The sequence below is a fragment of the Hyaloscypha bicolor genome (assembly GCF_002865645.1).
Source record: "Hyaloscypha bicolor E unplaced genomic scaffold K444scaffold_10, whole genome shotgun sequence".
Classification (NCBI taxonomy): Eukaryota; Fungi; Ascomycota; class Leotiomycetes; order Helotiales; family Hyaloscyphaceae; genus Hyaloscypha; species Hyaloscypha bicolor.
Window position 1 is genome coordinate 4,085,300 of NW_020194512.1, and position 24,641 is coordinate 4,109,940.

The window sequence follows — 24,641 nt, forward strand, 5'->3', positions numbered from 1 at the left end:
GTAATCAAGTGGCCGAATCTAGAGCTAAATTAGTATATATAGATAAAAAAATTATAATAAAGGGATTAGTAGTTCTTAAGGGAATTTGAAATAAAGTAAGTAAATATTACTTACTTTTTTATCTACTCTCTTCTCCTCTAAATAAGTCATTAATTCGTCTTCTATTTTATCCTCTTAATTATTTATATAAATATCAAGTTCACCTTCATCTAAATCGTCTATAGATATATCGGAATTAGTGTCTTGAGAATTAGCTATTAAATAGTCTCGTTTATACCTATAAGAGAATTAGTAATTAAATAATTTAAAATTTAAGTAGGAATATATACTTATATATTATAGTCTGTTTTAAGCCTATTATATATATCAGATATCATACCAGAATCTAGGCCAATTCCAGCTAGTTCTATTCTTTTAATTCGAGGATTAAGAATAAGAGCTAAATATAAAGCTTTACTCTTATTATCTAAAATACCGATTTTAGGATAATATTTGCAAAGCTTAGCTATACCCTTATTAATAGCGTTTTCGAAAGTTTTATCCTATTTATAATTAGTATACTATTAATATAATATAGTTCAGAAAAGACTTACTTTGAATTCGGTTTTAAAACTCTCGAGTTTATTATATATTTTATATACTTCAGGTATAATATAATATATAGTAGGATAGTTCTCGGCTTATAACTTAGTAATAGCCTTAACAAATATTGAAATTATATTTAAAATATTATTTAAATAAGTAATTTAAATATTAGTTAATACTAAACTTTTATTTTTAAAAGCCTTCGATTTCGAGCTATTAATAACTGCTTTAATAGCTTCATATATATAAAGAAAGTCTTTTAATATATAATAAGCCAACAACCACCGTGTTTTTTGATCTATAAGTAATTAGTATTAATTAATAATTAAAGGATTAATTAATTACTTACCAAGTTAAGGGAATCGAGCATTTTCTATATTAAAAGCTTTAATCTGAGCTTCTAATAGCCGTCGGTTTTCCTGATTATATTTAAGACCTATAATAGTCTTTCTAACCTTTCTCCAAATTAATAAATCTATAATTTATTAGTAAATCTCTTATAAATAATATGAGAAACTTACTTATTACTTGTTCTACTCCTTTTCTCTCTTCTCCTTCTTCAAGTTCATCTTTTTCTAGCTTATATAAATCCATAGAATAAGAGATATTATAATTATTCTTAATAAGAGCTTTTAAGATATCTTAAATTACTAGGTTTAATATATAAGCTATATAAGGAATATCTCCTTGAAATTTAATACCTTCCTTATTATAATACTTTATAAAAGCTTATAATAAGGTATTATTTGAGCTAATATTATCTCGAGTAATACTAAATAAAATATATTAGTAATTATTTTAAAAAACAAGAGTTATATTACTTACCTAGTAATATTATACTCAATACCATATGCTTTTAAAGCTTCTAGTAAAACCGAATTTATATATTTACCGCTATAAATATCCTTTAAATCTTTTATAGCTACTAAATAAGATTTTAATTTAAAATCTTCATTTATAAAATATCTAGAAATTAAATTAGTAAATATTATATTAATAAGTTAATAAGAATAACTTATATAGTAATTCCTAAATAAGCCTTTTGATTTATAGCTATCCAGGCGTCTAAAGTAATTAAGAAAGCACTGTTTAATAAGATGTTTTCTAATAATTCTTCTTTAATAAGGTTACTATTTTTATTAAACCTTAAAGTAAGTTCATCTATAAGAACTTGAGAATATAAAGGTAATACTTTACTATAAAGAAGTTAGTTTAATAATATATAAGATGATTTTTTAATAACTTACTAGTTCAGGTAATTAAGAAGCTTTCGAAAGCTTGGAGTAGTAACTATACGAAAAGAAATATTATTATTAACTATAAAGTCTAATAATAACCTCTTAAAGTGAGTTATAGTAAAGGATTCTAAGTCCGTATTACTAGAACCTTTATTAAAGGAACTTATAATAGACATTTGACTTAATTCGGCTATATTTTCTATAATAGTATCTAAAATAAAAAGTTAGTTTATTATTTCTTTAAGTTTTAATTATAATTTAAACTTACTTATAGGAGCTTTAGCCTTTAAAGCTTTATTAATATTAACCGATTTATGTACGTTAAGATAATGAGTTTTATAATTACTTATAGCGGCATTAACTCTTTACTTTTGAAATACTTTACTAATATTATATTAGCTTTAATTCCTTTAATTCTAATAGATATAACTTACTTGCAGTTCTTAAATAAGCACTTAATAGTAACTGTTCGATAGTTAATTGGATCCTCCGGGTTCTCTTTAGGAGGGTCAAGAGTTTTCGAATAATATCCGAGGGAAAATATAGGAGGTTATTGTTTAAGTGGTTCTAGTTCAAAATCCTCTCTGTTTTAAAGGATATTAAGCTTAATAGACGATATTTCCAGATAGGTATAGTAGTTTTGAGTAACTTTATAGTAGAAATCTTTTTAATAGGATAAGTAGTTAATGCAATATATAGTTTTGAAGTAAAGGAATCGCTAGAAAATCGAGGAGAATTAGTTATTTATATATAAAATGTCTAAAAATCTAGAAGATTCTTTAATAAGCGTCTAATTAGAAATACTCGCCTGATTTCAAACCACTGATTTCTAAGATCCCTTATTTATAATTACTTTATTTGTAATTATATTATTTATAAGGTAGCGAAGAATCACTGAAAAGTCGAGGTGGTTCTAGTGCCTTCCGGCTCGCTTACCAAGCGGGTGTAGCCGCTGCTAAGCCTATTACGGTAAGGTGGCATCCAAATTAGGCTAGAGCAAACCTTATTTTCACGCCATAACGCTTTTGCCATTTCCGCAGTCACGTGTAATACCACGTGACTAAATAATTAATTATATTTAATTAAATTAAGTAAATAATTAATTATAATTTAATTACTACGATTCTGACTTAATTTAATTTGATTACCGGCCAATAATTATAATTAATTAAATTATTTGACACACTGTACTCTATTCGCGCTCTTTGTAAGTAGACATCTTTTACCTCGAATTAACTTATATACAGTAGTGTCTTTACTGAATTATAATCCCACCGGGAACTCTCCTTCTTCCTCGCCGCGCTCGACTTTTCAATATCTACAACTGCAACCCCTACAACCGTCAACATACTGTACCCAGCGACACTTTACACATGGGTTGGATCCACGTGGCTATTATCTAGTGTTGCAGCCACTGCAGTATGGGCAAAACTCTCTAATATCTGGGTCGAATGATCAGCTTGTTGGCGCTGTCGTGACTTTTGTTGCTTGTTCAACAATATGTGCTCAGAGCATGGGGGCGCTGATTACAGGTCGCTCCACACAAGGCTTGGCTGCAGGTTGAATGATCATTCTTACCAATACCTGTATCAGCAATTTATTCTGTATGAGGCGAGACTTGTGACGATGTGGGTTTTTTGGTGTGTTAGTAAACGCATCCTAGAAATCGAGTCTTCTATCCCGGACTTGTGGGTGTGGTATGGAGTCTTGCAGGTGGTATCGGACCTCTTCTTGGAGGAACCTTGACACAATATGTCTCCTGGAGATGGAGCTGGTGAATTAACGTCCTCATCTCTGGGCTTTCATTTCTGACACTTTGTCTTTTGCCCGTATTTACAGTGCACAATCCTGGGACGAACCTCCTGCGAGGCGCACAAACCGTTGGCTGGCTCGGGAGTCCATTGTCCTAGGTATGGACCTGGTGTTGCTTCTCTTTTAGTTTGTTTCATGCATTGAATGGTAAATTGTAATCTGCTCTCTATTAGGACGAAATCTTATATTGAGCTGGCAAATGCGTCAGCCTGGTACTCTCTGCCATTGTTCTTCCAGTCAGTGAAAGGTTCTGCACCTCTTCATTCTGGACTTCGGCTCTTCCCAATCACTGTCCTATAATCGATTGTCGGTATTGCTTCTGGGGTCTTCATCCACCAACTGGGCGATATCTCGAGCTTATTTGGATCGGAATGACACTCACCTCTCTTGGAATTGGACTTTTCATTAAACTCGATGCCAATTCTTCTCTTGTCGAGATCGTTCTTATGGAGAGTGTTGCGGTGCTAGGGGTTGGATTAAGTTTTCAGCCTCTTATACTTTGACAATTGCATAAACAAGGGTGTTTGGCATGTAATTAGGCTTCAAAATATGAAGGTAAATTTAATATAGATTGTGATGTTTAAAGTACAAGAAGTGCGGTTCAGCGGAGGGTTTATATGCCTCTGCAGCTACGCTAACCTAAAGGGGAGAATTACGTGTATGGTTACCTGACATACTACTTGCTCTCTAGTCGTCAATAGAGCATGGCGACATGGCCGCCACTACAGCGTTGATGGAATTCGTTCGGAGTCTCTCCACAACAATCTCTGCAGTAATCGGCGGAGCTATTTTCCAAAGCGCGATCCAACCTTAGTATAAGCAAATGGTCTCCGTGGCCCTACCTCCCGAGTGGCTCTCGTTTACCCGAAGGTAATGGTGAAGGCTGTTTTGATTGCAACTGGTATGAGCCGAAGCGGAAGCTCGGACGCCAATTCTTTCTTTGAATGAATTGGATTGGATTGGGAAAAGGGAGAATCTTTTATGCTTCCATTTTTGTTCTTGGACTTGTGTTAAGCACATTTATTTCACGCCAAAATTGATCAACTGGTCATATTGAGACAAGAACGGGAGTTGAGGAGGAGGCAGCGGTTGGGATCAGTTAAGTGGATGTGAACTCACAAGGAGCTTGAATCTAAGGTCGAGATTCAAATACCACGTCCTACAAGTACAGTACAAAGGAACAAAGATTAGAGTGCAATAACCAAAAACGTTACCCTAAACTGTGGCTCCACAGGAATTTGGCAATTTCCAGGTCAAGTCAAAGTAAAAACGCTGTTATAAGGTGCAGCTTTTGTAGTTTGTCAAACCGTAACTTCGTTGCCCCAATGGGAGGTCCCAAATGGCGGACCTTCAACCGGCACCACCGTGGCGACCTTGCTGCTTTCACTGGCTTTGGACAAGCCACTGGAGCCTACCAGCACCATGACTAGTGAGTTAACGGTGACTGGTAAGGTTCTGAGAATTGGTGGTCTTCGTGAGAACACTGTTACCGCCCGGCTCGCGGGATCAAAGACGATCGATCATCTTCCTAGACGATAACATGTCGGATTGGCTACACGATGCTCACAAATCCGGAAACTGCTGCGGTAATACCAGTTCTCTTGTCTGGTGTACCGAGATATTTCAGACCATTCTTGCAACCCCCCAAGAAGCCTCTGCTAAAGATGCAATGGCTCATGCAATGCAGCGCCCCCTCGGATCCTCTTTCTTCGCCTCCTCTTGACCCCATATGCCCTGCTCCTCTACACCCCACCTGCACCGTACCTGCACCCATGGCATCTCCTTACCAGATACAGAACTCGGTGCTCACAAAGTGGTGAAAATCTAACAAAAGCGTGCGAACCATACCTTATTCCCTTTCAGTCAGCAATAACAGAGTTGGTCTGATTAGGCAAGGCGGGGTAGGGATATGGGGCTTATCCGGTTGCAGGGGATCTTATCAGAGTGTACGGAGGTATGGCAGCTTGGCAGCTTGGCAAGAAGTCAATCTGCTTACTAAGCAAAGCCCTCTGGGTGGTTACCAGGTGGGGAAGGGATTGATCTGCTTACTAAGCCCCTCTGGGTGGTTACTAGATGGGGCAAGGCGTCAATCTGCTTACTAAGTAGAGCCCTCCGAGTGGTTAGAAAGGTCACCAGCCAAAACGCCCACACCACTCAACTGCTCAAACCTGAATTTGGCCATGACAGCACTACAATTTCGAAAAACTAACGTTAGAATCAGACTTTTTGGGGCATTTTACATATTCAGAGAAGTTCTGAGAATGTTCTAAGCACTTTGAAAAAAACATAAATCTTTGGTGTTCCAACAGGGGTATAAGTTGGCGGTTGAGTGTTTGGGCGGTGGCTGGTGAACCCTTCAACCAGATGGGGCAAGTACTTACTAGATGGGGCAAGGCGTCAATCTGATTGCTCGGTAACCACCAGAGCCCCCTGGTGGTTACCGCATCGGGCAAGGAGGTGTCTTTGTCAGCATGAATGAGTGCGGAAGATAAAGGGGGCCTCAGTCCTGGAAGGCGGTAAGAACCACATGAGTGAGCCAAATGCCGGGAGAGAGAGCTGGAAGCCAATAATTTTTGGACACGCTGATGCAAGTCGCCTTGGATGCGGCGGGTTGAGATGCATAAGCCAAGGACGCCCTGGACAACGGATGCCCCAGGCTGCAGGCAGCATTTGGATTTCGAACTGCCTGATGCAGTAATTTTCATTTGTTGATCGGGGGATTCTTACAGGCTGGGGGAGAGCGGGAAGCCAATAAATCTCCGGGCATGCTGATGCAAGTCGCCTTGGGATACAGCGGGTTGAGATGCATAGGCCAAGGAGGCCCCGGACAACGGATGCCCCAGGCTGCAGGCAGCGTTTGAATTTCGAACTGCCTGATGCAGTAATTTGGATTTGTTGATCGGGGGTTCTTACAGGCTGGACAACAACGGAAAGTCCCGTTGTGTGAATATATGCGGGGGGCGGCCAGGGTTTGAAGAACACGATACGAATCACATCTGTGGTCATGCAGGCGGCTGCTTCCTTCAGAGCGGTGTGCACCACTGAGAGACACCCCCGACAACCAGATCTGGCTCGGGGGTCGGAAAGGCTAGAAATATGTCATAATACGCTGCTTCCCCAACATGAACGCCACGCGATGCACAAAAAAGAAAGCGTTCGTTTTCGCAGAGAGAAGAATTCAAGAAACCGCCCAGAATGCCCAATTGACTAACGGGCTGGAAGAAGAAGATCCTAACCCTGCAGAAAATCCCTTGCATCATGAACCAAAATAATAAGCAACCTCAAATGCAGCCAATCAAAATGCCTCTGGTGGTGTGGGTGTGGGTGTGCATGCCCTTGCGCGCAAGCCGAGCGAGATACGGTTTTTGGGGCTTTTGATGTACGCAACCTGCAAAGAGTGAACACTTTATGTAGTTTTTTTTTTGGCAAAGCCGGACCTGTTCTCGCAGGTGGTAGAGCCTGATGGCTAGATTAAAACGTGCCCCCTCCTGAAATTCGAAACTGTTCAACGAGGTCTGCCTTCCTCGCTTTGAAGCGATTTCAAAAATCATATTCTTTCTCAAAGTGCAGCTCCTATCTACAGCATCAAGCGCATCCCTATAACGTTGGCCTTGCCCGCTACCATCTCGACCTCACATTATTCGCCCCACTCGCCATGCCTCCACACACAGACACTTCGTCAAGGCAGGTCAATGGCTCCAAGTATGTGCTACCTCCATTCAATCTTGCCTTGTCTCTAGTGATACTATCACAATACTGAAGACTAACGACTTCTTCACACAGGTCGAGACCTCAAATCATAGATGCTGGTGACAAAGTCAATAACAAAAGAGACCCACATGCCTCACAACGAATCCAGGACTTCATGGCAGACCCTGGGCCGATACCTTTTCGCTGCGAAACAGTACTGGAGGCACAAAAGTACATGGCAGATAAGATCAAGGAGTTTGAACAGCAATTTGATGAAGGGGAGAAAACATACCGGAGACAATGAAGATTCAGAGTTAAGAGCAAATACTGATGTAGGGCCACAAGAAGTCACTCGCTCAAGAAAATGGACCCAAATGCTAAAGTATAGGCGCACTGAGACGTATATCAAAGGTAGTGAGTGGCTTTGAACTCGGGCGGGAATTATCGAATCGACATGAAAGCAGAGAAATGTCGAAAAGATGATCTACAATGTGACGTAAAACGTAAATGACATAATTATAAGTGCAGTGCGAATTTCGTCACCCGTGAAAGTTTGGGCAAGCGTTGAAAGCCAGACTATGAGACGAATGTAGTTTTGGGAGCATAGAAGACAACAATCTGAGCCATGTGAAGTTTTATTCAGCAACAACCGTTTCAGATGGCTATAGTTCAAATGTGTCAACGCTTTTGGTGTGAACAATGTCACTGGGCTTACAGAAAACATGCATCACGGGATATTTGGTACCGAAACACACATGATCGACGTTTTGTGTGGCCCGAGTCTGGGCATGTCAGTTACTGGTTCAAATAGCTTTCCCGAGCCCATCCCCAAGCTACTCGACGGGATTTCAACAACTACAAACAATTGACACGCGATTTGGAAAAACACCAGCGCGACCACGGAGGCACACTTGGGCTTGTCCTTTAACCCGTGCTATCTCGCGTTGTCGCGAGTGAAATATCTGCCTGGGAACCGAAATTAGAGAATTGGGGAACACTAAAACGAGAGCAGGACAATAATGGGGAATCGAAGGAGATGGGGGAGGGGAGGCGGGAAGGAATCGAGGTCTGAGGGAAGGTAGCCAATGAGAGCTGACAACAGCCGAAGGGACGGCACCAGCCAGCTATTCAACCCTTGTTGATTTTGCTGCCGCATCATGGCTTGGGCAGCAGTGAGGCCAGCCAAGGTTAAGCGATCATTTTCAATTGGCTTCAGGATCTGACGGATGCCGTTTTCAGCCAATGTGATCAAGGGGTTAATCTTGGGGATACAACTTTCCCACAAATGTAACATATGTGACTGGAAAGAATTCGGCACCAAAGAGGAAACAATTCTGACGAAAGCTGGCGGGAGAAGAATTCAGAGAGCCATAAGTATGGCTTTTGCCCCAACATGAGCTCGTTCCAACACCTCTTGAGAGACCAGGAGTCAAGGTCCAAACACGTGACACCGCAGACCTTTCTTCAGACTCCCCCTTCACCACTTTGTAGCCCACTATGCCGCCAAGCACTTGTCACTCTAACATCGCGGTGAATGGTTCAGCTACTGGGTACGTCGACATACCCCCGAATTGCTGAAATGATGTGCTGATGTTGACTTCATCTGCACCTAGATCTGAGCACAACCCAACCCCGTCCGCGCCCGACGCAAGAGTGGCGCCAGACAAGGCACTAGCCTCCCAACGACTCCATACTTTCCTCGAAGACAAAGATATTTGTCCAGCACATACATACGGTAGCACTTCAACGGCGGAGGCCCAAGCTCGCACTGGGGAGAAGTTGAAATTACTTGAGGAGGTTTTCAACAAGGCCAGTGAGGGGAAACAATGAGGCAGAGACTAGTAGAGGTAACAGAGTAACAAAGTACCTTTTCGATGGGGACTGAGACTCAGAGGCCACGAGCCTGAGTCTCTGTCTTGCCATTACGGGTCAAATGCTGACGCCTATCCTTGTTACCTCCGCAGACGCTTTCGGTCCAGTTCAATCAAGTTCCAACACCGCCGTTGTGCTTCGGAGCAGAGAAGGTAATGGTATGGAGTGATGAATATGTAATTCAGGCGGATGTTGTCTTGGTCTTGAGATGGCGTTGGTGATGAGTTAGTGCTCGGAAGCAGAAAACTCGATATATTGCAGCCACTTGGTTTATTGTCACCCAATGTTGAACCGAAAGGACAAATAAGCGATTATCAAATACTAGTGATGTTCGAAGGACCGAACGTTTAGGCTTGAGATCCCAGATCCACGCCGAGGAGCGACGAGCACGTGACACAAACCACCCATCTTTGTCGTGAGTGTTACGGGTAAGCGCCAGATACCCACTAGAGTAGTAGCGCGAATGTAGTCTCCATAGATATCCTCTGTGACACAGCATATAGCATATGTCGTTCAGATTAAATCAACAAACTGATCTCACCAGCCACACCCGGCCCCACGGCCCGCAATGCCCACATCCTCTGTGGCTGAACAATCTAGTACGCACAACATCCACTCATCATCGAAATTCGCATGCAGCTACTCCTCTTCCCCGGATCCTGTGATTGGCTCGAGTGACTATTAATGTCGATGCCGTCGCCAGGCTTGCATGAGTGGCGGCAAAGCATGGTATGCCGAAGTTCTGCCACGGTATTTGGATGCGGCTTGGTTGTAAGCTGGAGCCGGTTTGGAGGACAGAGTCGACTTTGACCGTGTGATCGTGCTTACTCCGTGAATTGTGTAGAGAGGTGCATATATGAGTCGAGGATGTCCGTTTACAGGATGCTTCCTGCACTTCCAAATCTAAGGAAACTATTCAATCTGAAAACAGAGCTTCCATGATGGCTCGGAGTAACCCTTCCACATCTCCAGTGAAAAGGAATTCTGATGCCAAAGAGTATGCATTCGCACTGTACAACCATTCTACCTTTCTTCCCTAATAAATAAGCAGAGGCTGATAGTTTGGTAGTAGATCCTCGAAACCTCTTATACAAAAGCAAGGAATACAAGAATCTATCTACGTTGAAGCGCAAGATTCGATCCTGACCGCATCCCGCCTTTGGATGAAAACCGTGATTGATATCATCCACGACGATATTCAGAGTCGCAGCGATGCGCAGACGATCTCTTCACGTCAAAGTGTTCGAGGAGGGGGTTCAAGGCGCGAAAGCACCCACTCGTCAAACAGAGAAAGGAAGAAAGGTTTGCAGGAGTCGAAGAGAATGGAGAGTTTCATGGCAGATGAGGCGGGCCTAGCCTTGGCTTCTTTGGCGATCGAGGAGGGTACATTAACAACAGATTCGAAACGTCGCATAACTGTGCAGCTGAACGAGTTCGATGAAATGTTTGAAGGCGTTGGGGAGAATAAGCCATCTTGACAAAACAAACCCGTGCCGATGGGACGACACGGCCAACTCCAAACACTGACCGGCAACCCAAAACCAGAGATACGTCTCAGCAGGTTGAGGAGCTCAAAGATCCTAGCAGCCTAAGGATAATGCGGGTCACTCAATGCCACACGGGGCTGACAGCTCAAATCGTTTCGATTATCAGTGCTCGACTCATCTATGTATCCCGCGAAGGATATTCTAACTCAAACAGAATAAGATCTGAATGGTTGCAATCAACCCCCGAAACGCCAACGCTGTGCAAAAGCAAATTCCATTGATTCGTTCCAGCATATCTCAACATGGTCACTTCCAATAAACCACCCATACGGCGCAACCCATCCCACCGACCACCCTCTAAGAGAAAGAGCCTAGCTATCTGGCCTCAGATCCACAATCGTAAACTCCAGCCCCTCGGCTTCGAAGACATGGCCCGGCCGCAACGCATCGGTGTAGATGTTTGACTCTTCGTGTGGGTGGAATATCCCCGGTTTGGTGCAGGCGCGAACACATTGCATCCCGGGTGGATCGGTGAGTCGAAAGACACCCCATCTGCCATCAATCAGTATCAATTTCGATAAGGATAGTGTGTAACTTACGAAGGATTCTTGCTCGGAGCGCAAACGATGGCTATACTCTCGGGGATCATGATCTGATAGGCGCAATGTGTGTGCAAATCCCTGCTGCTCATGAAGCACGTCTGCGTTGGATGCGTGTGGATCCATCCAAGGACCATCGCATTTTCTTGGGAATCAACATAATCGAAGAACGCGGATTCGTTGATCATCTCGCACGTATCGCTTGTGTTCTCCTGCTCCGGGATGACGACTTGCTGAATGAAGATTGCGTTGGAGATCACAGTCCCGCACAGCATGCCGCATGTTTCGAGGTTTCGTCGCGTGTTTGACTCGGCGTACCTCAGGAATTCTGTTCGTAGGGTCGGCGGGAGGAAGATGGTTCGGAGCGGATTGCCGTTCTCGAGATAGGCAGAGGGACGGAAGGTGAAAGTGGCTTTGGGGTCCGACATGCTAGCTTCTATAGGATGTTCTATAGGATGAAGGCTGTCTTTTCCCGGCAGTGGCGGTGGCTCCGGTTCGTACACTTCTCCAAATCTTTCATTCGGGTGCGGTCGTGGTGGTGGTTCTGGCTGGTATACCTCGCCAAACCGTTCCTTTGGAGGTTTGGGTGGAAGTGGTCTGGGAGGGGATATTGATCTTGACCGTGATTCAAAATCATCCTCGTATCGCACAGGCTGTGATCTGGTGATTGACGGATACCGATAGTCACTTGTTCCGTTTCTTTCAGGCGCCGGTCGTGGATTCACTTGTGTCCTCCTCACTGCATCCGGTACAATATCATGTGACCCATCCATTCTCCTCCTCGATGCTTCCATATTCCGCCGCATCTCATCGTCGTCTCGCGATGCGGAAGCCCCATCCCTTGAAAGACCAGAGTCCCAGTGGTCCCATAGACCAGCAGTCCGCCTCTGCCGCTCCTCTCTCTCGGATACTCCTGCTTGGCGTACAGCTCTTCGGGCAGCGTCACGCCTCCTGATCTCTTTGTGGGCAATCTTAACTGCTAGCTGGCTGTTTTCCTCCGCATCCAAGGTTGTGGTATTCCCTGCTACGGCGGGGTCGGAAGCCGCAAAGTTCGCCCAAGTTGACGCCCGAGAACCATCATTGTCCACGGCTATACTGCTGTGTTGATTCTTCTCCATATATGCGTTGTATCTAGCATCGATTTGTGGCTTCAGGACTTCCATGGTAGTCATGACCTCTCGGAGCGTCTTGACAGCAGCCTTCACCCCTGCCCGGTTCTCAGGCTGCTTATAGGTCGAGTGGGTGGGAAGCTTTTCAGCTATCAGATTTGTATATCGCATGAGAAGCATGTAGGCTTGTTGGTCATTCTGTTCCCGCTCGTAGATTTGCGCCTGCCAAAGATTAGAAGGAGCCTCCCATGGTTGTTTTGGTGCCCACCTCTCGCAGGAGAGTCTCTCCAGTTCGCAGCCAGTATTTGGGCGGGATAGATTCGCTGAACTCGAAATCCTGGGCCTTCGCCGTAATCTCTCTGATGCTCATGGGCCTCTCGGCCTGGAATGAAGACCCCGCCATGGCAAAAGGCTCCCAGTCGTCCCGGCTTACCGATTATAAATTGCTTCAAGCCGGATACGGCAGTACAACAAGTTTCCTAAGACATTGCTTCCATAAATCTTTAGAGAATGAGGGTTGTGCTAATTTGAAATGCTGGATTCTTGTTTGCTTTGGAAGAGAGTCGTAAGCCTCGTATGATGAAACCATCGAGGCTAAATATTTGGCGGTGAACGACGGCAGAATTACGGTGGCCGCATCCTGTGTAATCTGCGCTTTCGTCAGCCTCGAGAAAATTTGGAGGTGAAACATCCTCAGCCTCACGACCTCAGTTCTCTACCTTCAACCTCAATTCTACCTTTCCAGGTCTACTTTTTCATTCGTGTGTACAGTACGTTTTCATTAATGTTTCGCGTACTTGTTGCCACAGGCAGATCAGCGCAACGAAGATCTCCAGCACCTCTGCTTTACATTCGACAAATCCCTTCAACCATCACAACACGGCAACAGAGCTCAACAGCTGCGAAGCCAGCCGAAACACCGATTAGAACACCGATACCTTTATCTAGTGCAATACCTGCAGGCTCTCCACCATCTCCCTCGCCGTCCTCAGGCCCCGACGATGCAGCCGAATCAAAAATCCAGGGGGAAACTCGACAATCCCTCAACCACGATGATGGAGCAGCAGAGAATATCGCACGGTCCATAGCTTCTATACAGTCTACGTCACCGAAGTTTGCCGAGCCAAGTCACGATGCGTCAGAAATCGATCCTGCGAAGCCAGTGAAACGTGGTCGAGGCTGTCCAGCGAAACCCAAAGAACCAAATGGGCCTCCAAAGAAGAGAGGCCCCAAACCGAAACCGAAGATTGAGGGACCTCCAAAGCCCAGACAGAAGCCAGGACCAAAACCAAAGCCGAAGGTTGAGGGGCCTCCAAAGCCTAGGGGGAAGCCGGGTCGCAAGCCAAGGATTACAGAATACCCTCCAGCTGAAGGCAATGTGATCACTCTTTTCGAGAGGAGAAACAAGACCAAGCATGCAACCTTCACTTCGGGGAATATACGGGCAGATTATATACCTTACCTTCAGTGGGCACGGGGTTATGGTCAAGGGAGATCGATTGGGGATAATAGGAGAATAAATATTGTCAGCGAGTCACTCTGTGGTAAGATCTCCCACTCACGTCTCACCCCTCGAAATGCGACTAATGGGCCTAGATGACGTATTGATGCGCCTTGAACCTTCTCTGTGGAAGCACATTGGTTGCGACATCATCGAGGTGAACCCAGGCATCGGCATATGGTCCGAAAAACTGCATAATGTCCTGAAACCTCGAACCCATATTATTTTCGAGGCCGATCATCGGTTATACCAGCCTATACTTCAGCCTCTGCTCGATGCACCTGGATCAACATTCAAATTAATCCCAAAATCTGGTCTTGTTTGGGGGCATATGGAGAAAGTACTTTCAAACGAATATCTGCCACACCAAGAACCTCTCGTTCGGGGTGACTCTCGCCTAGAAAAGCCAAATGATACTCTTCTGTTCGTAGCAAATCTTGGACATTACCCAAAGAGAAGTTTTAAAGGTTTCTCATCTATGGCGAACCTGGTACTTTACCAATTTATGAGTGCTCTCCGAACTCACTCCCTCTTCCAGCGATATGGGCAGGTTCGAATGTTGATCTGGGTTGACAATGACGAAAAGGACACCATTTTACCTCAGAGCATATCTTTTCGGAGAAAGGCGGCCATTGAAGCCGAGATCTCATGTAAGAAAATCCAGGTAGTAGCTGCCAGTACCACAAGGAACACTTATCCAAGAGACCGAGATCTAGAACTACAGAGCACCAGTTTGGCGTACGAGAAGATGGATAAAATGGGCATCCGTACTCCACAAGGCCGTGAGAGCAACTGTCTTGAAGAGTTGATCTCTGGCGTGCCAAGCGACTTGCGAAAGATTGGCAGCGTCGGCACCAGTGTTTCTTTTCTTGAAGAGCTGAGGGGATTGGAAGCTCAGTACGCGGCAGGCAAGCTCGGAGATTGGGAATACAAAGATGGATCGGCCCAAAGGCCAAAAATACGCGCGGAGGGTCCGGAACTCTCCCGCCTTAGAAAACTAAGGTATCTGGAGAAGTTCCAGCAGCGAAAATTTGAAAAGCGGGAAGGTATCAAAACTGAGCTCGATAAAATCTTCGCACTCCAGCGGGAAGTTCACGCCACGAAACAGCCGGAGCAGCGGCAAGCTTTAGAGGAGGTGCTGAAGCACCGCACCGATGCTTGGAAAAGGAGGTTGGGCGACCTAGACGAGGACTCTTTCGAGAACACTATGGCTTACCTGGACAATGGTCGAATCTTCGAGACGAAACCTCAAAGTTTGATGTGGGATCGACGAGACTATGAGCCCTTGAAAGTCCGTGCTGACGAATTCCTCCCTATGCGGGAAATGTGTCTCTTGGATATCCAACCCAAGTCACTGTGGCCAATCCTCCAAGAAAATTTCCCAGACAATTACGACGCCTTTGAGTACATCCTCAGCCAACTGCTCATTATCCCGACTCAGAATATCCGCAGGGGACTCTCGGCACTTGCTCCTGGAGCTTACGATTATCTGATTGCTGAATGTCCTTCTTTGACGGATCCTACCAAGGGTGGTAGCTTGGACGTTGAGCTTACAAACGTGCGATGCTTAACGGACGAAATGTTGAAGGAGATCATTGAGGCGTGGGTGAGGTGGCCGTTCAAGCCCAATAGGTTTGAAATTATGGGCAAGCTAGGGTCGACCACTTGGGACCCAGACGCCTCAGCGACTGATCAGTCCGATGATTGATGGCTTGCTTGCTTGACTGCAATGAGTGTTCTTTGTACAATGGCATGTCCCACCTGTGTAAAACTAGCTAATAATGAAGATAGAGAGGGTGCATGGCTCATTTGTAAGTCTTGCCTCAACTATTGCACTACATGTGAGCTTTGAGATCTGCTTTACCATGCTTGATTCTGCATGCTGCTACTCATTGAAGTACTGTACTGTACAATCTTTCCTTTTGGTTTTATTGAGCCTTCACTACTTGATACTTGTCTGTAGCTTCACAAAAGTGAGTTCCGCGAAGGCTCGCGTCGGGTGCACTCCTAGAATAACACCTTCTCTTCAGGTGTCGACTCCCGTTGCAGGAACGCTAGGATAAATAGATAATCCGCGAAAGGGGTGCTGTTCGCTTCGCACAGACCACAATAACGAAAACAACACCATCCGAATTAATATCAACTCCTGTTCCTAGATGACGGGGACAAACAGGACTTGTACTTGGGGAACTGGATGTCCCAACGTCAAAGCACTGAAAATGTCAGAAGCGCTGCAGCCCGGTCTCACTTCGAAGCTGAATGAAACGTTTGTCTTTTTCGAGACTTTTCAACATCAGTCTCTCTTAACGATTCTTTCCTGTTCTAGAAACGACACCATCTTGCAAAATCGGTTTGATTAATGGTCTGACCCCCACGTCATATACTAATCCCCCATAAGTCTTCTCTCCTTAACTTTCACTCGAATACACGTTGCAGTTGAGGATTTCTTAAATGAATTATCTATAGTTTCAGTGACTTTCTAGTTTCGGTCTCGCTTGACGATCCTCTAGTATTCCGGAAACGACATCATCCCCACAAAGCAGTCTGATGCCTCGGCTTGAGGAGTACAGAATTATTAAATTGGTAGATAATAAGAGTCCGGAATATTCAGGCGTTCGCCTACCAAAAGCGAGGCACACACAACATAAAGGCCGTTTTGGCATCATTGCCAACAACCTCCTCCTCCCACATCCCAGTCGACCAACAGCCCAACACCACCACCACCCATCATGTTGCGAGCAGCCGCCCCAGCATTCATCCCTCAACGGATGCGCAGCCCTTGCCAATTCTTCCAGCAAGGCGCATGCCGGTTTGGTAACAGCTGTAAATACCTTCACATTGTCTCAGCGCGACCTGGACAAATTGACCAGGAGATTACTGTCTCCGAGGATGAGGTTAGTGCTCCTGGTAGGCTGTATACGATCATAACATCGCTGACATTGTACAGGAACTGGCTAGAGAGATTGTGAAGTTGGCCTTGACGAAGAGCGAGCGCGCTAAGGGCAGTCAAGATGGTACCACTTGTGATAGGAAGATTTATGGAGCTGCTATCACCTTCGGTGCCGGCGCCGAGGTCACGAACATCGAAATACCTTCAAAGCACAAATATGGGAAGTGGGTTCAGAACGACTCAGTCATTTGTTCTTGGTACAGACCAGCGGGAATGGCTTTTCTAACTTACAATGACCTGGACCTGCTCCACGAGGCGGGCGAACTTCTTCTAAAGACGACTACCCCTTCCGGTTGCAATCTCGATTGCGTAGTTCAGCGACCTGGCCGGAACGACCGAAACAATCGATTCACGTTGGAAGTGCGCAATCTTGAGGCTGAGTGTGGGGAGGAATGGTTCAAGAATATCCTCGGTACCATTTACCCACTGAAGATCAAGATCAGAGCGCCGTCATTGGGTGCTCCTCCTGATGAATCCAGGGAAGTCGTTCAGGGACTCCTTCAAAGTTTTGGGCAACTCAAGAGCTGCAGTTTCCATAACAACCCGGCCAGATCCACTTTTTGCCTCAGTGCGTCGTTTTCTGATCCAAAGAACGCTATCACAGCTGTCCGGGAGTTGAATGGGAGTCACCACGAAGACATTGGACGACTCTCCGTCCGACCTTCAATCAGCATCAAGTTCAACGTCCCCTCCCGAATGGTTATGGTCTTGCTCCCCGAACTCTACCAGCTTCAGAGACAGAGTAGCGTAGAACATCGTGTCCGATTCATTCTACCCCGTTCAAAAGATAACGGCGGCCCGGTTCGGACTCTGCGAATTGAGGCAGATGGCACGGATGCTCCAAATCTCGTCTCAAAGGTTAAGGCGCAACTGGAGAAGCTTCTAGCGGGTACTGATATCAAGCATGACGGTGCGCCTTTGTGGCACTCTTTCTTTGGCAGCACAGATGCACTTCAATATCTGACTAGATTGTCACATATAAGCCAACTTTACATTCACCGGGATGCCCGCAAATCTCAATTGAGGTTGTATGGCGGAATTGCGACGATCAGAGAGGAGGTACGAAAGATCCTAGTTGCCAAGGTTGCAGAGCTGAAGCAACCACGCCAAATATGGGTAAGGCCATGATAAGACGCCTTTATAGAAGCGTATTACCTTTTAGCTGCATTGGCTGACCTCTTGTAGGTTCTTACCGAAGGCGAATTCAAGACGGCTGTTGCTGGCGGCTTCTCGAACATCGAGTCAGTTCTCGACAAAAAGGTCACACTCGACGTGGCAAGCACACCAAAGAAGATTCTCGTTCAAGGATCAAAGAAAGACCTCGTAATGGCAAAGTCAATCTTTCATGGAGAGACATTATATTATGAGGATGATGAGGTGAGTCCAACAGGTCCGCCAGCGGCTTTACCAGGTGCCTGCTGCGCCTGCTGCGCCTGCTGGACCGAGCCCGCGCCCGAAGAAGTATTGGATATTGCATGTGGTCATACGTATTGCCGAGAGTGCTTCCTCAACCAGGCCGCATCGTGTGAGTTTCCTTTCCGCTGTGCTACACGTGGAGATGAGGGACGTTGTTCACATGTAAGTGTGGATTAAATTTTAGTGTTCTCTTCCGGAACTGCATTAATACATATTCACAGGTGTTCTGTCTCCAAGAGCTCCGAACTCTCCTTGACTTCACGGATTTTGAATCCCTCCTAGATGCAAGTTTCAAAACCTATGTCCGCACCAACCCTACGTTATACCAGTATTGTCCGACTCCGGATTGTCCTTCGATATATTGCCTCCCTGCACAACCTTCCGCAGAAAATCGCAACGCCACCCACGAGTCGGCCAGCTCCACGAGCTTTCTATGTACTGCCTGTCTTATCAACATCTGTGCTCACTGTCATGCCATTTACCATGATGGCATGACATGTGCTGACTACAAAGACTCGCCCAATTTAGAGGCACTTCAGACACTGAAGCGAGAGATGGGATGGCAGGATTGTCCGCACTGCAAAACTTCGATTGAGAAGACTGAAGGCTGCAATCACATGGCTTGTACCGTCTGTGGCGCACATATTTGCTGGGTCTGTCTGCGAGCCTTTGAGGATGCCAACACTTGCTATCTGCACTTGACTGCTGTGCACGGAGGAATCGGGCTGCTTGATCACGATGAGATTATCGACGAGTTCCTAGATTTTGATCAAGATGCGGCGCTTGACGAGTTCGGTAATGTTATGGAAGCTTGGTGATGAGTTTCGGTACTAATGTGAAGGATTTTCGGTTTGAGTGTATGGACATTGGATTGTATTTCGGATATGGTTGGCATTCTACCAAGATAGGGCTACAGACATTACGGAAGTATGAATGTCCCTAATAAGCAAGTTCCCCCAGGCTCGGGGTACCCCCTCAACGCCACGAACGCCTCTGCTCCTTGTCTAGAGAGCTATGTCATAATTGTCAACTAACATCACAAGTCTCCCAAGTCCAATGTAACAGTTGAAACCTCAGGCTCATATCATCGAGGTCCGTGGTAGCCCCTAAAACTCCTCGCATCCAACTCAACAGGTGGCCCCCTATGATATCCTTATATATCTCCGCTAGTGGTGCTTCCTTATCAGACGCCATCTCCGAGACGGGGTAGCCAGGCTCGGCAACGATTGGCGTTTTGCACTATCGATAACAATCGATGCCACAATCGTAAGGTATCGATTGTATCGATAGTGCAATCGATTGTTTAGCGAGCTAATCCCTACATACGTATGATTTTACCCCTTTTCTAATGCCAGAAGATCCAGGAGTTTAGTAGAGTACTATACTATATATAATAAAGGTAAGGCTCTCTCTTATTTACTTATTTAAAGAAAGTATCTAGAACTCTGCTCCTTTTCTAGTACTTAAGGTACTCCTGCATCTTGTCTGGCTTCAAGCTGCCCCCTATTCTAGGTAGCTTACCGTACGATAAGCCCCTGAAAAGACTCCCTCTGGCCTATCGCTCATTAGTACTATTGAGATGATATTAATAGCTATTCCTGTATCCGGTAAGACATAGTCTATACTAGTAAGGGGGTCTGTTACGATTTACCCTACCAAAAATCGGCCGCACTCACATATTACTGCCCCTCCTTCCTTTTCTCTCAGTATTTACTCTCTCTTTAATTCTTCTCTCTCTCTATATATATAAAAGTATAAAAGTAAAAGGGGGGATTAGGGGATATTAAATTTAAGTAGTTAAAAGCCTTGGTTCTCATTATTAAAGGCAGGGAAAGGCCCCTTAATATAGTACAAATCCACTAGTCTCCCACTAGCCCTCCCATACGCTGGCTGCCTTGGGCCCATAAGCTTGGCAACTTTTAATGGGGGAGGGGTTAAGAGGGCGAGTATATAAAAGTAAAAAGCAATAAGTGGAGAGAGAAAGTGAGAAGTGAGCTTCGAGGCTTGTGGTCGCGAGGAAAAGGGAGCCCTATAATTATAGGCTGCTTATCGCTAAATTTTAGGGCTACGATCGCTAAATTATAGGCTATAGGTACTAAAAATTTAGTGCTTAGCTTTCGTGGGGTGCGGGGTAATAATCGTTTAGTAATCGATTACCAATCGATTACAATCGATAGCTAATCAATAGTGCACACAATCGATTACTAATCGATTGCTCAGCAATCGTTGCCGAGCCTGGGGGTAGCTATATTCCATAGCACCATCCTTGTAGACTGTCGCAACTTCCTTGCCCTCACCATTCAGTTTATGTAATCCCCTCGGCGAATATTGTCCAGCAAGACCGTATTTTGCCTTCGGTTTCCGGAGAAGCAAGAAGAGCAGAATTGCCAATGCAATGACTACCAAAGAGACGCCAATTGCAATCCCTGCTATCGCTCCTGTTGTTAGTCCCGCCTTTGTTGCACCTAATGTTGTATTCGAAGAACTTGGTTGTCCTGCAGATCCTGTTGGTGGAAAATTTGATGGGGTGGTAGTAGTCGGTGAGTCCGAAGAGGAGGATTTGGTGGCGGATGGGGATAAAATATCGGTACTCTGCCAATTGATCTGAAACAATTGGGCGAAGAGTGTAAAGGCAGGATCAGCGGTATTGCTGCCTGTGAACGGGACTTGGAGATACGTAAAGCCTGAGGTTTTTCCAGCTTCGCAGGCCATGATGGCTACGCTTGTTGAAGAAGCGGCGAGTGCACATGTATTGACACTTGCTTGATTATTCGTGCAGGCATATTGGCTAGGAGAAACCGGCTTCAAATGTTCTAATCCTCCACTTGAATGCCCTTGACAGACTATGGACAACATCCCAAGGCAGTCTCGCCTGCTGCTAAACTCCATTCTGGTGCCCATGTGAGAGCACTACCAGCCGTCGCAGAACATGCAAAAGTGTATCCGGTCGGCCAGATGAGACCTGGGGAATAGATACCCCATCCCCAGAGCGTTGTTGTCAGTGGTCCAAGGATTATTCGGGCAGAAGGATCAATAAAGGCTGTGGTGATACCAGAAACGATACATCCAAAGTTGTAGTTAATAAGATCGAAGAGAAGGCCAAACCAAGGTTCAAGGAATGAAGACAATCCTTTGGAGCTTTTCTGAATGAGTTCGTCTCATGGCACCCCTGGAAATCAAGCATGACCGAGAATAAAAACTAACATGGGATGAAATCTAAAATCGCATGCACCTGAGTCGGTGGTCCCTCGTATGGAGCAAGGTCTTGAAGATCCGGACCAATCTTGGGGGCTATTTCCGCGCTCCACAGAATCGATATGTACCCTCATCCAATCTGCAAGTCGACCCCGTTAACAGTTTAAGCGCGAGCACAAAGCATATTTATGGATCGGGGACCCCGTGAAACACTGAGTCTCATCTGAAACTTCCGCATATAAGGAACTCACGCTCCCCCACACCAACAGTCCACGAAGGCTAATTTGTCAACTAGCCTGTGGCGAGGACAATCTCAGCTCTATGAATAGCACGCAACATCGCAAATATCTCAATTCTCGAGAATGGCGAAAGCCCGCTGGAGCGATCCCGCCCTTTTGACACCGTAGACTGGATTCCAAAGTTTCGAAATTAGCCTACCCTTGTGAGGTTCCTTGTCCTGCCTGCGCCATAAGGTTATTCCCCCATCTTGATCTCGCTGATGAGTCTGATATAAGAATACGTCAAGCGAAAGATTTAGCGGTTGTTCGGAACCCCTGTCTTTCGACCTGCTGATGTTGGCATAATGAGTGCACTATAGGCCTTTCAAGCCTCGACATATTCTCCTCCGTCGTCATCACCTATTAGTGCTAGTAGTTTTGTATTGTTTCACGATCGAAGCTTTTCAAGTTATACAACCGCATCTAGTTAGAGGCTTTGCAACGATTTAATAAATCAACTGTGTAGTCCAGTGCCAACCAAGAAATAGATGAACTCTGTTCAGGTATGCCCCTGCCTGTAAGCTTGTCGACTGCAAGGATGGTTTGCACGATGTACCCAATTCCAGATAAGTGACCTTGGCAGTAGTAGTAAAGGTATCTATAGTAATTTATTATTCTGCTGCAGTTGCAGCTGTTTGGAAAACACTAGTTAACTGTTATGGCGTCTGAATGTCCGGGCTAGAATGATTACCTTAGAGTTGTAATCTTACTTCGGAATCGCCTTATCTTTCACTCTGCTCTATCTTTGTATAAGTATAGTCTTGAACCTCTGTAGAATCAAGCATTGTTGTATTTAGAGAGGCAGAATCGGCAGTTTTCTTTTTCTCTGGTGGATACACAACAGTCAACTACCCTTAGTGGTTGCAAAGAACTATGTTAGAAAAAAGAGAGAACAGTGGCTGAGAACAACGAAGACAGTCACAAAATCATGTGTGTATCTCGAGTGCGAACCATGAGCACAATAAGCCCACCATGCCCAGGGTTCAAGAGCTGACTAATAACTTAATAAGCGAGCCCAGGAAAGCAAAATAAGGGGGGGGGGGGGGGGCACGTGATTACCACAACCATCTGACAAACATCGCCGGTACCCGTACGCTCGCACTCCTCACCCCGACACATATGTTGTTACGGGAGAATCGCAGTGGATGCGAAGGAGAATCCTATCATTACGAGATCTGAATGCGCGATTTTTGGGACTGTGCGGGCATGTTTTCCAGCCCGTACCCATGAATATATTACGTGGTCAGGACTGAGGCGTTGATTTCCTACTCCAGTCGGCATCGCAGGTTTCATCCTGTGAGTTCAAACATGAAAGTTCATCGGGTGAAGATGATCTAATTCCTTCATCTTGACCGGGTTTCTGCAGTTTGCGTTGACGCCAGATTTCAAGTTGTGGCTTTTGACGCTGAGACAGGCGGATGTAACCTGTACCAAAATGTAAGAAACTCCGCGGAAGGTATTGTAGATAATCATGGATATCGACCTAAGGCTCCCTTTTCATTTACTCTGTATAGTTGTGTTTACGGTTTTTGCGCTCGTTCGAAATATCTGTCCTATCCAAATCGACCTGTCAGCGCATGCTTCGGAACATAGCCATGGAACACCTCTCAGCCAAAGGTAAGTTTGAATTTGGAACAGAGAATTCATCCCAGGTTGAGCATCAAATTCCTCAGCGCGTTATGTTTGAACCAGGCCACCCCCGTGGACGCAACAATAATGCAACTCCCACTCAGCAGCGCCCTGCCAACCGTGACTCCATCTCCAGTGTCCGCAGCCGCATTCGCTCTGTCTCTGGCGTCCCCATTGGCTTCCGCAAACTCCCGTTCTAAATATCCAGTTCTCAAGTAGTTGAAGAGAAGAAGTACACTAGGACGGAAAAGCACGAAGGCAGAGATTATTTCGTGAATCTTGAGATGGAACACAGCTCGGCGTCGACCCAAGCCTGGGCATCGACCAGGCAGAAGCCACAGCGCGCCTAGCACGCAATGGTCCAAACACATTCTCTAGCCATGGTGAGAAGCATGTCAAAGGGTTTTCTGGTATATCTTCGGCGGCTTCTGTTCCGCCCTTTGGGTTAGAGTAATCTTATTCTTGGTCTGCTGGCATCCCTTGAGCGACCCCCACCCCGCTCCTTATAATCTCGAATTGGCATAAGGAACAACAATATTCTGCTGAAAGGGTTTTTAAAAGTTGAGTCTCTTGACTGCGTTAATGTTCTCTGCCCTGATAATACAGGCACGCACCTTGACTTAGAACGAAATGCTTGTTCAACTATTTGCTTCGTGGACAAGCGTATGACGGTCGATGATGTTTTGACTCTATTATCAGCAGACAAATCTGGCTCGCTACCACTCGATGACCTTCGCCGAGCATCTACCCCTTGTGGCTATGTAAGTTTCGATTCCATGTCTGCGCACCTTCCTGTCGAGGAGCGTGATATTCAAGAGAATGCTATGGATGGAGCAGCACTACGAAGATTGCGGCATAAAGTGACGGGATTACAGGGCATAATTATATGCAGTCCACTAAATAGCCCTGTAAGGTCTTACTTGCCCCTTGAAGGGTATTTCGCTTAATTAATGAATGTTCCAGGGGGCTAAATTAGCTGACCAAATTAGTAATAAATGAAGATATACTCTAGCTATAAACTACTACTTTCTCCTGCCCCTTTTTTCGTCCTTCCTTATACTCATTTCCACCTTCCAATCTAATTATCTCCTTTACGTAATATGGAATTGCCTCAATTCACTCTTGAATTTTCGCTTGCGGAATACCCTCCCAATATTTCTCCTACCTTGCTCTGAGCTTCTTACTATTACTAGTAGGCCCTCGCTTTATAGTTTCCCTCTTTATATAGTACCATAAACGCTTAATAATATTCAAGTCAGGTAAATTGCTTGGCTATAGCA

At 45.2% G+C, this 24,641-nt stretch overlaps 5 protein-coding genes across 5 annotated transcripts; 3 read left to right on the top strand and 2 right to left on the bottom strand.

Annotated features, from left to right (window-relative positions):
- Window positions 1–10,138: 10,138 nt before the first annotated feature.
- On the top strand, window positions 10,139–10,675 carry K444DRAFT_623810 (uncharacterized protein; the record flags this gene model as incomplete). The annotated part of the gene is made up of 2 exons (XM_024882323.1): window positions 10,139–10,194; window positions 10,267–10,675. 2 exons carry the CDS (start codon window positions 10,139–10,141, stop codon window positions 10,673–10,675), a joined length of 465 nt encoding a protein of 154 aa, XP_024744574.1.
- Window positions 10,676–11,055: 380 nt separating this feature from the next.
- K444DRAFT_639514 (Mov34-domain-containing protein) lies at window positions 11,056–12,795 on the bottom strand (the record flags this gene model as incomplete). The annotated part of the gene is made up of 3 exons (XM_024884389.1): window positions 11,056–11,236; window positions 11,284–12,614; window positions 12,661–12,795. The coding sequence occupies 3 exons, from the start codon at window positions 12,793–12,795 to the stop codon at window positions 11,056–11,058; spliced, it is 1,647 nt and encodes a 548-aa protein (XP_024744575.1).
- Window positions 12,796–13,176: 381 nt separating this feature from the next.
- On the top strand, window positions 13,177–15,601 carry K444DRAFT_623812 (S-adenosyl-L-methionine-dependent methyltransferase; the record flags this gene model as incomplete). Its single annotated transcript, XM_024882324.1, has 2 exons — window positions 13,177–13,936; window positions 13,989–15,601. The coding sequence occupies 2 exons, from the start codon at window positions 13,177–13,179 to the stop codon at window positions 15,599–15,601; spliced, it is 2,373 nt and encodes a 790-aa protein (XP_024744576.1).
- An 806-nt stretch (window positions 15,602–16,407) lies between these two features.
- K444DRAFT_579390 (uncharacterized protein) lies at window positions 16,408–19,388 on the top strand. The gene is made up of 4 exons (XM_024877659.1): window positions 16,408–16,787; window positions 16,841–17,959; window positions 18,029–18,421; window positions 18,481–19,388. The coding sequence occupies exons 1-4, from the start codon at window positions 16,623–16,625 to the stop codon at window positions 19,075–19,077; spliced, it is 2,274 nt and encodes a 757-aa protein (XP_024744577.1). The 5' UTR covers window positions 16,408–16,622; the 3' UTR covers window positions 19,078–19,388.
- Window positions 19,389–23,375: 3,987 nt separating this feature from the next.
- On the bottom strand, window positions 23,376–23,732 carry K444DRAFT_623814 (uncharacterized protein; the record flags this gene model as incomplete). The annotated part of the gene is made up of 1 exon (XM_024882325.1): window positions 23,376–23,732. The coding sequence occupies one exon, from the start codon at window positions 23,730–23,732 to the stop codon at window positions 23,376–23,378; it is 357 nt and encodes a 118-aa protein (XP_024744578.1).
- Window positions 23,733–24,641: the final 909 nt, after the last annotated feature.